The sequence below is a fragment of the Perca fluviatilis genome, chromosome 1 (genome assembly GCF_010015445.1).
Source record: "Perca fluviatilis chromosome 1, GENO_Pfluv_1.0, whole genome shotgun sequence".
Lineage (NCBI taxonomy): Eukaryota > Metazoa > Chordata > Actinopteri > Perciformes > Percidae > Perca > Perca fluviatilis.
This window is the reverse complement of record NC_053112.1, coordinates 17,471,398-17,485,766: the sequence shown is the minus strand read 5'-3', so window position 1 is coordinate 17,485,766 and position 14,369 is coordinate 17,471,398. Positions and strand designations below refer to the sequence as shown.

The following is a 14,369-nucleotide window of genomic DNA, read 5'->3' as shown; positions in this document are numbered from 1 at the left end:
AAAAGACACAAAAGATGGAGAAAAGGACTCGCCAGAAACTCAGTTGATCAAATGTTGTACACTCTCCTGACCTTGGGTAGAAGGACCATAAGAGAAGATAGACTTTAAAAAGAGAAAACAAATCATTCACTTATACACAATGTTGCATTTTTTGCTTTTCTCCGAAATAGACAAACTATCACAACATGTGAGAGTTTTTAGTTGATCACCATTATTTCCATAAGATCTTTACAAACAAGATCTTAAGAATGGAAATCAGTAACAATGTGATTATGGTGAAGAAACAGAGTTCAGATTGTTTATTGAATATATTTTATTTACTCACTTAAAAACTCCAAACTGAGGAAGTAGGATTATTTGAAATCAAATGAAAGTAATCACATATGAAGGTTCTAGGCTATGTAGGGCTTTATAAACAAGACTTAAAAATCAATTCTATGAGTCAATGCATGAGTAGTGGGGTGTGTTGATCTCTTCTGTAGTGTTAGATCCTTTGGAATAACCGTACTGTTCTTATTGATTTCTTAGGTAACCCAATCCAGTATAGTAAGAGAGAAATGCAATGCGACTCCCTCCCATTTTCTGCTTGCAGGGTGCAGAACACTGCTCCAGTCTGAACTTCGGCCTGGGCACCAGTGATCCGGTGCTGGGAATCTCCGGCTCCGAGCTGGAGGCGGGAGTCGAATACACTTTCAGACTGACCATCAGCAAAGATGGCATGGCGCCAGAGTCCACCATACAGACTGTAAGTGCACACATTCTCCTACACACATGAATACATGCATCCTTCAAGTCAGTGGTTCCCAACCTGGGGATTAGGACCCCTACAATGGGTCATCAAATTAATCTGGAGGATCACAACATGTCAGACTATTCACTGTAATTTCAGTAACCAGTCTCTTGAATAAATACACCATTTTCTCCCAAATCTCAAGTTGTCAGTGTTCTCTATATCCTCCTATAAGAAAAGCTTTGGTATCTCACTGCTGCCAGCCTTTATTTGATGGGATGAAATACAACATAAGATTAAACAACAAAAGATAGCAGAATATAGGAAATGTTGATGATAAATGTGTTCAATCTAATCGTAGTGACTGCATCCTATATACTGCCTGAATTGTTAAATCTGACAGCATTTGTGTGTGTGTGTGTGTGTGTGTGTGTGTGTGTGTGTGTGTGTGTGTGTGTGTGTGTGTGTGTGTGTGTGTGTGTGTGTGTGTGTGTGTGTGTGTGTGTGTGTGTGTGTGTGTGCGCGCGTGTGTGTGTCACAGGTGCTCGTCCAGAGTGGCCATATTCCCATGGTGTCTCTGGAGTGTGTGTCCTGTAAGGCCCAGTCCATCTACGAGGTCAGCCATAACTCGTATGTCTACCTCAAAGGAACCTGCACCAACTGCCAGGGATTTCACCGTGGGGTAAACACACACACAGACACACACAAAGTCACAAGCACTCATTTCAAATTTAACTCTCTGTGTCACAGCAAAATGAGGTCACCGCACCGCAGAAGCAACAGTGAAAATCAGCATGTCCGGATCTTTTGCCTTCTTCTCCTCCTCCTGCTCCACCTTTCTCTTTTATTCAGACTTTCCCTAGGATGTGTGTTGTGTGTGGGTAAGAGAATGAGATCATTGTACAACTGGAGCCAGAGCCAATATGTTTGGTACTTACTAACACAGGGAAACATTTTGAAAGACAAAACATTTGTTGAGTCACTGGGCCTCAAATTGCACATACCAGCTGACTGCTCAGTTGTACTCCTAGCCTAGGTCACGTTTTTTATAATTACACTGTACTTTAGTTTCCATACTGCACAGGGCACTGCCAGTCACTACTGTTTCCAAATGTTTGCGTTGAACCAAACACACTAAGGCAAACATCAAAACCAATTTTTAAAAAAGAAACATGAAGTTCTCCCGACCATTAATGAAAGCTTTTAGGCTGGCTTATCCCTGCTCATTTAAACTGTAAATGTCTATAATTTTATATTATCACCAAATGTAGCTTGCTTTTGGTAAACTCTCTTTCTCACTCTACCTCCCAGCGCTGGAGTGCCATGACGTTGCAGAACAAGACTCTGGTCCTAGACTCATCATCCACCACCACAGGAAGTCACGGCATGAATTTGGTGCTGCGAAAGGGCGTCCTGCGCAACAAAGACTCCTACAACTTCACCCTGCACGTGACCGACGGCAGTCTGGATGGCGACGGCGCCGCCTCCATCACTCTGCACCACAACATGCCCCCGGATGGTGGGGAGTGTCACCTGAGAGGGGGAGGGGAAACAGGGGTGGAGTACAGGGACAGAGACAGTGAAAGTTGGAGGATACGCACACTGTTGGACCGAGTGCACTTCAACTGCTCAGGTAGGAAGCCGAACGTGTGGCCTCATTCTCACACACCTGAATCACAACATGTTTTCTTTACTCTCATCCTGTCCCTTGTTCTTTTTTGTTATTATTTTATTTTTTCTGTCCTGTCTAATTAGAAGATTTCTTCCTCCATTACTGATCATGTTGTTTGTCGTCTTTATCACTTCCTTGCCTCCAGGTTACAGTGATCTAGGGGTCTCAGAGACTCCTTTGCTCTACAGCTTACTGGTGTCACGCTGCAGATATGACTACTGTGAGGACTTCTGTGTGTACAAAGGCAGCAGTCCGGAGCACTCGGCCTTCCTGCCCCCAGGCTTCAGCTCACACGACCACCTTGTAACCGTATTAATCACAGTGGAGGACCACCAGGGAGCTGCTATCATTGCACTCAACAAGTAACTACATTTTAATCAGCTGTTTGGTTCAGTAAAGCAGCAGTAAGTCCAATTAAATAAGATTCAGTCCTTCAACTTCAATTTTTTATCTACAAACATCCCAAGCTACCGTACCGAAGCCTGTGTATTACTAAAGTTTTTCTGAGCGGTACATTAAATCCCCGCCATCTCCAAGGTTTTTGTTCTGTAGTTGGATACTGGCCTTCCTGTCAAAGTAGAAAAGCCAATGAATTTCACCACAAAGCTCAATAAAGTTAAGCTCTGTGGTGACTTGGTGCCTTACAGTAGGACATTTCAGCTAATACTGTGTGTTGAACTGTTAATTTAGCATCTTGTTGACCAGTCGCTACTATTATGGGCTCTAGCAGCTTGGAAGATATATCTCTTCAAAGTTGGATGTTGATCTATTTAATTTTACTGTACATGTATGCCAGAAAAAAAAATACCAATACTATTATTGTAAGTGAATTTTTTAGCCCTCGGTTGACTAGCACAATTTATTAAACCATCAGTACTGGAGAAACACATCCAAGTCCCCACAAATATAGCAAAGTAAAAACACTATAATTATAACTTTCTATTTTGTGCATGTGTCCAGGACCATCAAAGTTGTGCTGCCAGATCCACCCCCTAATTACAACAACCTTCCCCATTGGCTGTCTGAGCTGACAGACAGCAAACTGAAAAAGCTGTTGGAGCAGGGAGACTCCCAGAGGGTCCGAGAGTTATCGTTGGCTCTTATTACAGTCCTGAATGAGGTAGGAGAGGCCTAGCCACCCACATCAATTACTGTAATGCATTTATCTATCAAATTATTCATCAGTTGACAATACATGAAGCATGCTTATACCTGTATTTACCTTCTTCCAGTATGAGCAGAGCAGGAAGTTGGCGCCAAATGAGCGTGGTCACAGAGTCAGAATCCGCAGCAACATCACCAGAGCGCTGACCGCTCTAGACCTGACCACGGTTAACGACATCCAGCAGACCTCCGCTGCTTTGGCTCAGTGCACGGTGAGCAGGATGAAAGGCGGGCGAGGTGGGAAGCAATGGAAAGAGGGCAGAAAATCTGAAGAAAGAAGTTTAATTGAAAACAAAGAATAAAGCTGAAAATGAAGAAGATAGTGAAAAAAGCAAAACAAATTATGAGTTTGTGTTTTCCAGGCGGTGAGTCGAGAGTTCATCTGTGAGGAGTGTCAGAACAGCACTCTGAACAAACTGGAGTCCATGCTTAAGATACTGCAAACTGACACCAAGCAGGGCACAGTCACTCCTACTGAGATAGCTGACAACATCCTGAACATCATGGGTAAGAGAGAAAGCTTTCTGTATCTCTTTTTTGTGATACATTTTTTATTTGCACCATTTATATCGTTCAGACATACAAAACAAATTCCAAAATGTGTGACACCCTCCACCCTCTGCGGTCTCAAGTAAAACAAAACAAACAAACAACCAAACAGAAATCACACCTTGCCTAATCACTCTCCTCTAGTTCTTGTGGGGATGATGTCATTAAGTCTGATATTTGTGCTGCTTAGCATGCATAGGCTGATAGTTGATTATTTGGCTTTGTTGATCCTAGCTGTAGAGAGCTCAAGCATAACTATGTCTAGAAAATACGCCAACCACTGTTTAATACAAAGCGAGCTGAGCTATCATTTTCTTGGTTGCAGTTGAGCCAGCTAGCCAAATTTTCTTCTGTCTCCCAAGCAGGTATAATTTAGAGTCGTCATTAAGTAACAAAACAGTCGGGTCAGTAGGAATTCGACATCCTATCACATCAGATATTATTGATGTTGTTTTATTCCAGAACTCATGCACCTGTTCACACTCCCAGACCATATGCAGGAAAGTTCCAGTTTGTTCAGGTTGACAGAACGTACAATAGGGAGTGGGAATGACTTTAGAGACGTATCTCTTCTGAGGAGTCCAATATGTCTTATGGCATATGTTGAAGTGGATCTACTGGTGATTTGGGTTCTTGGAACAATGGAAAATGTCCCAAACTGTCTCCCAATTAATTGTGTTCCCCTCAGGGCTCAGCTCTCGCTCCCATTTCTTTAATATTGGGAGTTCTCCTATGGATACTTGCATCAGTTTAGCATAAATCTTGGAAACTAATCCTCTCACAGGAAAATCAACAAACCATTTAACGACTGGGTGCACCTCAAGACTGTTTCCCAATGTCACTCCATAACATTTTAGGGCTGATCTTAAGTGAAGATAAAAGTAAAAGGATGTCCTGGGGACCTCAAAACTAACTCGCTTTCTGTATCTCTGTAAGTGCATGAGCGTTTCTATCTTTTCAGAACAGTACTATCGTGTCTAAATAACAGTAAACTGTAACATTAGTTGGGAGCTAGCAACATGTCTTTTAATCATGCCCGTTTATTGCTCAGGGGAGAGTAATGCTTTCTCAATGGTGTTGCTTCTAATAACCAAATTGCATCCTTGGTCTATAAAAGCAGACCAAGAAACAATGGCTACCATTAAATGTAGACATGATGGGTTGATTTCAGAATCAGAATCAGAATCACTTTATTCACCAAATGCATCAGCAGACACACAGGAATTTGACATTGCAATCAGTAACACAGAGCTTGACAAACAGTATATGCGCATAGCTGCATGGACATGCTTAAAAACAATCAATAATAAAATAGTCCAAAGATAAAATGTGAGGTCTTTGTCCTCATCGCCCTGTACCTTCTTCCTGAGGGAAGCAGCCTAAAAATATCACTTGCTGGATGGGACTGATCAGCAGCAATTTTAGCTGCCCTTTCCTGACTCTGGCCTCATACAGGTCACTGAGCGACAGCTGCCTCTGTCCAGTCAGCCTCTGTCCAGTCAGCCTCTCTGCTGTGTGCATAATGCGCTGCAGTCTGTTCTTCGCCTGAGCCGATGCTGATGCAAACCATACAGAAATGGATGTTGACAGAAGGCTTTCCACAGTGGCTCTGTAAAACCTAGACCGAACAGAGCTGGAAACGTTCAGTTTGGTTAACATTTGGAAAAAACATTCCACTGTGAGCCCTCTTAATAATGGAAGAACTGTTTTCCTCCCATTTCAGGTTGTTTGTGATAATAGTGCCTAAAAATTTAAATGACTCCACCGCTTTCACAACAGAGCTCTTGATGGTTAAGGGTGAGAGTGAGCAGGGGGATCTGCGGATCTTTTGTTGGTTAAGCTCCAGATTGTTAGTGTCACACCATCCAACCAAATGAGACACTTCCTGCCTATAAGCAGACTCGTCATTGTCCTTAATAAGGCCGACCAAGGTGGTATCGTCTGCAAATGTAATCAACTTGATGGAACTACTGTTGGAAGTGCAGTCATTGCTGTACAGTGAGTAGAGAAATGGTGACAGCACGCACCCTTGAGGTGCTCCAATGTTGGTGTACCGGGGATCAGACATGTGCTGGCCAAGCCGCACCTGCTGTTGTCTATTGCTCAAAAAATCCATTATCCAGCGACAGATAGAGGGTTCCACCCCCATCAGTGACAGCTTCCACTGCAGCCGCTCGGGTAGGATGGTGTTAAAGGCGGCACTGAAATCCACAAACAGCATCCTTACATAGGAGCCAGGAGTGTCGAGGTGGTCCAAGGCATAATGCAGGACTACGTTAACTGCATCATCCACTGAGCGGTTTGTCCTATAAGCAAACTGCAGTGGATCAAGATGGGGAGCTGTGATGGGTTTGAGATGAAACAAAACCAACTGCTCAAGACATTTCATGACCACTGATGTAAGGGCCACCGGTCTGTAGTCATTCAGGCCCATGGCACTGTTCTTCTTCGGTACTGGAATAATGGTTGATGACTTAAAACAAGCCGGAACCTTGCATAAGGCAATCGACTGATTAAAAATATCTGTTAAAACTGGAGCAAGCTGACTGGCACAGTGCTTCAGGGTGGCAGGCGAGATCCCATCGGGGCCACCTGCTTTCCTTACATTCTGCCACATATTTACGTAGTGTTGTGACGTAAAACTGCTACTGTTGCTCAAAATATAACTGTATTTCTGCTACTTGTTCTATCAGATCCATATCATTTCGTCAACCTCGTTACCATAAAGGCCTTCGTATTCTGTATATAAAACCATCTTCAGTAGATCTTTCATTAAGCAATCAATCAATTAATGCCTTTATTGTGTGAAACGTAGTGGCCTGACGGTAGAGGATCCTCCTTTTCCTCTCAGTGCTTGCCTGGTGTATCTTGTTCCTTCTTCCGGACCTCAACACAGAGAAAAGGCTGAATGGTGCAGATCAGTCATCAAATTGCAAAGTCCATCATTGATTGGCTGATTCATTAACACCACCACTCTAGTTTATGTCCCCTTATTTGGAAAATGTATGGTTGGTATCCTGAGAGAAAACAAACTACAGTGAAACAGTGTAAAGTTTTCTCCACCCTTTTATTTATTTATTTATTAAATTTTGTACCTTGCCTATCCTCCTTCCAGGTGATCTGATCCATCAGGTCAGCCAGTCAACATCCCAGTCTTACGTCCAGCCTGCCTCATCCAACTCCTCTTTTTCCTCCTCCGGAGAGGAGGAAAGAGGCCCCCCGTTAGACCCCTCTCCCCCCTCACTGGAGCCGCACCCTCTGCGAGTGGCGGCCAAGGCTTACAGCCTGTCCTCTGTCCTCATGCGGATCCTCATGCACGGCCGTGTGCTCAACGAGGAGCCGCTTGTGCTGAGGGGAGCTGAGATCGCTGCCACAGGAAAACTGGCAGACCCCCAGAGCCTGCTCTGCTACCATGGCAACAACAGTCCAGGTGGGCTTGTGTATTTAGTGTTTCATGAGCTGATGAAAGTTATGTTTCTATAGTTGGCCATTTCCATCCCCCATATCTATAAGAAGTTGTACATTATAAACATGATGAAAGACATGCATACTAGTTTATATCTGTTTAATCTAATCTTCATCTCTCCTCTTCTCTTTTGTATTTCCAGAGTGCGAGCGGTTCTCCATTCCCCGAGCATTCAACTACAGTCTTGGCAGAGCTGCTGCAGGAAACAGCATTATGCAGCTGTTGTTTCAGGTAACATGATGGAAACAGTCTAGTGTTTAACCTTCTTTTTGGATCGCTGTTAAAAAACCTGGCAGCATGAAAGCTGCTGGTGCCAAAGTCTCTCATTAGTACACTCTCAGAAATAAATTGTCTTTCTCTAATTCCTCTTATGATTTTCTCTCCCTCCTTCTTTTCCTCACCAGGTGGACTCTAACCCCTTCCCCTTCAACTATGTTGCGAACTACACCGTCTCTACCGAAGTGGCATCCATGGAGTTCCGCACTGAAAATGGCACCCAGATTCCCATCTCCGGACTGGACGACAGTCTGGCCATCACTGTTGCTGTTAACAATGGAATTAGCGGAGCAGAAGCAGGTCCTGAGGGTTCTGGTGCTGGAGGGGTCCCCACAGCTGAAGCAGTTAACATCAGACACTGTGACTCGGTCATTGTCAGGGTCAGCACGGGAAACAACAACCGGCAGGCCGGGCTGTTTGTGCAGCTCAACTTCACCTCTCTGGAGGGTGAGCTCTCACATTTACTACTTACATACATTATGTAATGTATTCAATACAATAAACACACCCATTGGTTGAGCTTACAATGTTCAGTTTTTGTTGTGTGAGTAAGGTATTTTGAAGCTGTTGTGTTGGACTGCATCATAAAAGAGATTTTTTTATTATTCTCACTTTCTCACTTTGTGTCCAAGGAGTTGTGATGCTGCAATTTTCTCTCGGGGATCATTAAAGAACTATTCTGTGTTGTTTTGGCAGCCATGACAGAGGTTGCGTGGGTTTGAATAGGGTTTGCCAACATATGGCTATTATATGGGCCGCATAGGGAGATTACAAAGAGGTTAAACAGAATTCATTGAACTCACTTTGTGAATTATATAACTGCCTGGTTTTGTCATTTGGTGATGCAACATCGTTCCTAGAAGTGGTTTGATAAAGGCCTAATTAAGTTTTTTATTTTTATTTTTTTTTACTTTGTCAGTTTCATTCTTCTCATTATTTTTCCTTTCCTTCTCCAGATGCCAGAGAAAAGGTCAAAAGAGAAGAGGATATGGAGGAGCCATACATCACAGCCTACCTTCATTCACATGAAAGACCCAATGAGTTCAACTGCACGGACAAAAAACGCATCACACTCAGCATGACCACGGGGCAAGATCTCGACCACAGGAAATACACCTTCTTCCTGTCGCCAGAGTAAGTTCATCCACTGCCGTGTAATATGGAGTTTACTTATTATGTGCTATTGTTTGTGGCAACTGAGGGCCTATGGTCAAGCTTTCAGATAACCAAGCAATTAATTTAGGTTTTTGTTTTTGTACGATTCGATTACAACCATATTCTTCTGTCCTGTGCTGCTCAGGTCTTACGACACCACTCTGGACTACTTTATCAATGTGAGCACGGCCTGCAGCCCCAGCTCTCAGCCTGTAGGTGTTCGACTGGAGGTCGGGGTGTTTGCCTCCCTGTGTCAGTACTTCAGTGAGAGTGAGAAGCAGTGGCGGACAGACGGCATGGTGCCCCTAGCAGAAACCAACACCAGCAGAGCTGTTTGTCGCACCAGGCACCTCACGGCCTTCGCCGCAGGCCTTTTTGTGCCGGCAAATGCCATCAGCTTCACAGTGCCAGTCAGTATCACAAACACAAACCCTGTTTTGTGCACATGCACCAGATAAACCCACACTTTTAACCATTTTTCTTGTCCCTCAGGAGCGTTCTGGTGCACCAAGCCTGGTTGTGCTGTTGGTGTGTGTGTTGGGTTTACTAAGCTATGCTGTGGCAGCAGCCATCTTGCACAAGTTGGACCAGCTGGATCTACGCCGTGCTGGTGTGGTTCCACTCTGCGGCCAAGACGGACTCTTCAAGTACGAGGTCCAGGTCAAGACTGGCTGGAGTCGAGGGGCAGGTGAGTTAGGGACGGGGACACTTTTAGTTTAGTTTAGTTTAGTTTATTAGTTTATTTGTCAGGGACCATGCACAGTTCAAGCCCTGTACTAGAGTTAGCTATACAGCTAATTTACATCTGTGGTCCCTGGGCAAGGAAGATAAAAGGACAATATAGACAGTACTATCAAAACAGATAGAAACTTAACAACATATAACAAGCATTACATAACATATAAACCAGTATACAAAAATATATAAATTCCATGTTATAGAAAGATCAATGATCACATAGTTGTTTCACCTTCAGCCAAGTCTTTAAGGACATTTTAAAACGGCTGAGACTTGCACAATCTCTAATGTGAAGTGGAATTAAGTTCCACTTTTCTACTGCTGTAAATGAAAAAGCTGATTGACCAAATGTAGTCTTCCTAAATTGAGTGTAACAGTCACCTCTTAAAGAAGCCTTGGATACCCTTACATTATCTCTGCAAAATGACACACGTTGCTTGAGTGGTGGTGGTGCAAGATCATGGGTCAATTTATACATCGGCACATGTCTGCAAAACGGAGAAAACTGTCAAAGTTTAATAGGTTGTGTTTTTTTATGATGGTGCAATGATGGTAATTTCTTGTTTTTTTGTCAAGAACTTTCACAGCTTGTTTGTAAAGGGTACATAAGGGTTTTAGCGTAGTCCCACCTGCCTGGGACCAGCTTGTAGAACAGTAAGACAAATGTGAGAAGATCACTGAATGCAAAAACAGTTTAGCAGTGGCTATTGGTAACTGGTGTCTTATGTGTCTAAAATTAACTAAACTAGCTCTGACACATTTGGAGATCTTTTTTATGTGTTTTTTAAAACTTAAGTTAGAATCAATAATTATGCCCAGATACTTCAAATGATCAACAATATGTATCACCTCTTTTAGACAGCTGTCAGGATGGTAAAAAGTGGACTTATTTAATAGCTCAATGAGTTTTTAGAGTACAATATAAATACTACAGTGACTTACTACTGTATTGGCTTGCAAAGGTAACCCCGATTGAAAGTTGTGTTAGCAATCTAAGGCATTTGCAATCATAATACTGCTTAGCTTTCTGATTTTATCCACATTCCACTACAACACAAGTATATACTGTATCCACTTTTGTTTGCCGAAAAGCACAGTTTTTAAGTTCGGCAGCTAATAAAAACGTGGGGTTTGGGTTCTTTACCCTGATGTGACCACACAGCAGCAACATTTTTCTGTTGTTTGCTAGCAGACAGAATTGACAAGGAGGCATCTTCATCCAATATAAAGTCAATGGAGAGCAATTCATTGTTTTCCCGTCCGGTGTGGGTGGGACTTAAATGTGTTCTGTCTCTATACATTGTTTTTTTTAGGATAATACTGCATAAATAGATAAATAAAATAATATATATATAAAATCACATTTTAAAAATCAAGTTATTCAAATAAAATATTGTAAACATGACAAAGTAGAGAGAGGTAGAGGGAGACCCGAGAGAGAGAGCATTCAAGACATACATTTTGTGTAACCCTCCTTTATCAAGTGTAGTTTCTATAAGAAAATCATTTGTTGTCAGGTCAGTGCCTTAATTAATTGAACTGCAAAAACGGCATTAAAACAACAAATAGTTGATATAGTGAGCGCCTCTCTCTGTCCCTCCAGGCACCACGGCTCATGTGGGAATCAGTTTGTATGGACGTGAGAGCCGTAGCGGACACCGGCATCTCGACAGCAGAGGAGCTTTCACGCGCAACGCTCTCGACATCTTTCATATTGCCACGGGTACCAGCCTGGGCAGCATCTGGAAAATACGAATTTGGCATGACAACAAGGGTACTGTTTCACATGCACACACACAAAAGAGACCTGAAATCACACAGGCTTTATCCAGCTGATATTTGAACAAATTTCTTGTAACCATCATTTCTTGACCCTCTCTCAGGTCTGTCTCCAGCATGGATGCTGCAGTACGTCTTGGTCAAAGACTTGCAGACAGGAAGCAGCCACTACTTCCTGGTTGATGAGTGGCTGTCAGTCTACAATGAGAGAACTGACGGACGGGTGGAGATTGAGGTGGAGGCCTCAGGTAAGAAAGCTACAACCAAATCATCTGTAATAAGCATCCACTGATTGATGCCGCTTTGTTCACTCCATCGTGTTTCTTCCTGTTTCCAGAGGAGGCTGTACTGCAGCTGCCCCGCCGTCTGCGGTGTGAGCTGCAGAGGGCTCTGTGTGAGAGTCACCTGTGGCTGTCTCTGTGGGAGAGACCCCCCCGCAGCCCGTTCACCCGCCTACAGAGAGCCACGTGCTGCGCCGTGTTACTGCAGCTCATTGTATTGGCCAACACACTGTGGTACAGCATTGTGGTAGACAAGAGATACAGGTACAGGAAGGAAAGTTATATATTTTTTTTGTCCACTAATACAACTACTGGTGATTTGTTCCTACGTTTCAATGCAATCCTTTGTTGCAGCCCGCAGGCTGTGTCAAGGTTTTCTTCATTAAATGGTGAGACAGTGGCAGCGGGCGTGGTGACCTGTCTGATCGTCTACCCTCTCTACCTGCTCGTCTTCACGCTCTTCAGAATGAGCCGCAGCAAGGTAACACAAACCTACCCGAAACTATTACACAATCAATGTTTTTAGTACCTCCCATAGGCCAAACATGAAGCTGAATATTTTCTGTGTGTGTGTGTGTGTGTGTGTGTGTGTGTGTGTGTGTGTGTGTGTGTGTGTGTGTGTGTGTGTGTGTGTGTGTGTGTGTGTGTGAACATTAGTGCGTGTCTGTGGAGCAGGTGCCACCACAAGTGGATCAGGAGTCGGTGGAGATTGATGACTTCCTGGACGACTCCATGGCTGGAAGTTCTTTCCTCTTTTTTAATGGCGAGGTAAAGTCTCATAGGAAAAAAACTGGGATGTAAAATTGAATCATTATAGCTCAGATGCCTTTTATGTTTTGTTTTTTTACTATAGAATCAATATAAAATGAGTATAGATCACATGTTTTTTTCCGGCCTAGTGATTGTGAAAGAAAGTGCAGCCAAGCAAGGAAACATGTTATGCTTTCCCCATGTGAGATCATTAAAGTCACTCTCTTTCTTTGATTTTCACTCAATTCATCTATTCATCATTCATCTGTCTCTCAGACCAACTCAGAAGAAACCAACGTGGACTTGCCCACTCCATCAACCAAAAGGTGAGATATTCCGTTGCCATGACAGTACATTTAGATAATGCATTTTGGAAGAAAAATGCCTAGTGTAATTGCCAACTAACTAACGGTATAAGAGAGAATAGCAGAATAAAGAGCATAAAGAAGTACTGTGCTCTAAGATGGAAAAGATAAAACATACAATTTATATTGGCCTTTTGTGAATGTCAAATGAGCAATCTGATTTCTCTCAACTATAAATTCAAAAGCTATAATTGTCTCAGCACTTAGTCTACTGTCATTTATGATTGTCCTCTAAGTAACAATTGCTTTGTTAGGTTTAAGAGAGACAGAAAAGCAACCCTTAGAGTAAGTGAATAAATTTCCGAAGTCCCACTACTTAACAAACATCTCTCTCGCTCTGTATTGCAGTGGGGAGAGTTGGGGCATGGCAGAGGAAGAGATGGAGGACAGGGATTGGCCAGAGCTGTTGAGTGATGTGTCTGTGGTGGGAGGGGCGGGGCATGGGGCAGGGCTGCCCAGGCTGAAGAGGGGTCAGGGGAGCAGGCACCTGGGTGTCGACATGACCTTTAACCCTGACGACGACGAGGGGACTGACCAACGCAACAAATATTTCACCTCCTCAGGTAACCGAAACAGTTGCACAAATCACTTTTTAACTCAGTTTTTGGAGTACATAAAGCATTTTTGTCTGTGAGTACTGAAGTCCCAGCTGTTGCTTTTCACTCACAGACGAGGACCTGATCAAACACATCCTGGCAGATGGACAGAACTTTTTTCCTCAAGCAGATGAAAGTGAGATGGCTGACCTGTAAGTTCACCTTTATAAAATACAATGGATTCACTAGCTTTACTTGGAACATTTGTGGATTTGCTTGAGTATAATTAATTATTTCCATCGCCTGTGTGTGTGTGTGTGTGTGTGTGTGTGTGTGTGTGTTTGTGTTGTGTTGTGTGTTTTGTTTTGTGTGTGTGTGTGTGTGTGTGTGTGTGTGTGTGTGTGTGTGTGTGTGGGTCAGGTCGAGCATTTTCGGAGACAAGACTGAAGTGATTCTCCTCCAGAAGCTGAATGAGCCTCTTCCTCTAGAATCTCTGAGAAGAGAACCACCAAAAACTGCTTTCACCTCAAACACAGGTTAGATTTACACTTAAAGCTGTGGGCAAAGATTCCATAATAATCTTTCAGCATATTTTAATTCAAGTGGTCTGACAGAAAACTAGACTTTGCCATCTCCTCCGAGGCTTTAAAAAATCTAACCCATGAAGGTAGACTTTGGCCAATTACAGGACATTTCAGAGAGAGTGAGCAATCCTATTGGCTGTTCTACAAATAAAGATGGAATAGCTAATCAGACACAAGGATTTACCTTAAATCTGCCATATTGTTAATTTTTAAAGAAATCATTAATTATAAGATTAAATAATATTAATTATTTGGAAATAATTGGGGTAGTGGCAGGCTAGTTTAGTGAAAACATATGAGAAGGGTCACTTGGCACCACATTGC

General features: G+C 43.0%; 1 protein-coding gene across 1 annotated transcript in view; it reads left to right on the top strand.

Annotated features, from left to right (window-relative positions):
* pkd1a (polycystic kidney disease 1a) overlaps positions 1-14,369 on the top strand; it is a 66,073-nt gene that overhangs the window by 39,080 nt on the left and 12,624 nt on the right. Inside the window, exons 24-45 of the mRNA XM_039797169.1 lie at positions 593-745; positions 1,272-1,412; positions 2,042-2,363; positions 2,548-2,764; positions 3,363-3,522; positions 3,635-3,778; positions 3,929-4,073; positions 7,231-7,545; positions 7,724-7,812; positions 7,986-8,304; positions 8,814-8,991; positions 9,158-9,422; positions 9,505-9,700; positions 11,354-11,524; positions 11,634-11,777; positions 11,867-12,074; positions 12,165-12,291; positions 12,468-12,578; positions 12,837-12,886; positions 13,274-13,488; positions 13,595-13,673; positions 13,882-13,997. Of these exons, the coding sequence (XP_039653103.1) occupies positions 593-745; positions 1,272-1,412; positions 2,042-2,363; positions 2,548-2,764; positions 3,363-3,522; positions 3,635-3,778; positions 3,929-4,073; positions 7,231-7,545; positions 7,724-7,812; positions 7,986-8,304; positions 8,814-8,991; positions 9,158-9,422; positions 9,505-9,700; positions 11,354-11,524; positions 11,634-11,777; positions 11,867-12,074; positions 12,165-12,291; positions 12,468-12,578; positions 12,837-12,886; positions 13,274-13,488; positions 13,595-13,673; positions 13,882-13,997 (3,865 nt within the window). The remainder of the gene's footprint in view (positions 1-592; positions 746-1,271; positions 1,413-2,041; positions 2,364-2,547; positions 2,765-3,362; positions 3,523-3,634; positions 3,779-3,928; positions 4,074-7,230; positions 7,546-7,723; positions 7,813-7,985; positions 8,305-8,813; positions 8,992-9,157; positions 9,423-9,504; positions 9,701-11,353; positions 11,525-11,633; positions 11,778-11,866; positions 12,075-12,164; positions 12,292-12,467; positions 12,579-12,836; positions 12,887-13,273; positions 13,489-13,594; positions 13,674-13,881; positions 13,998-14,369) is intronic.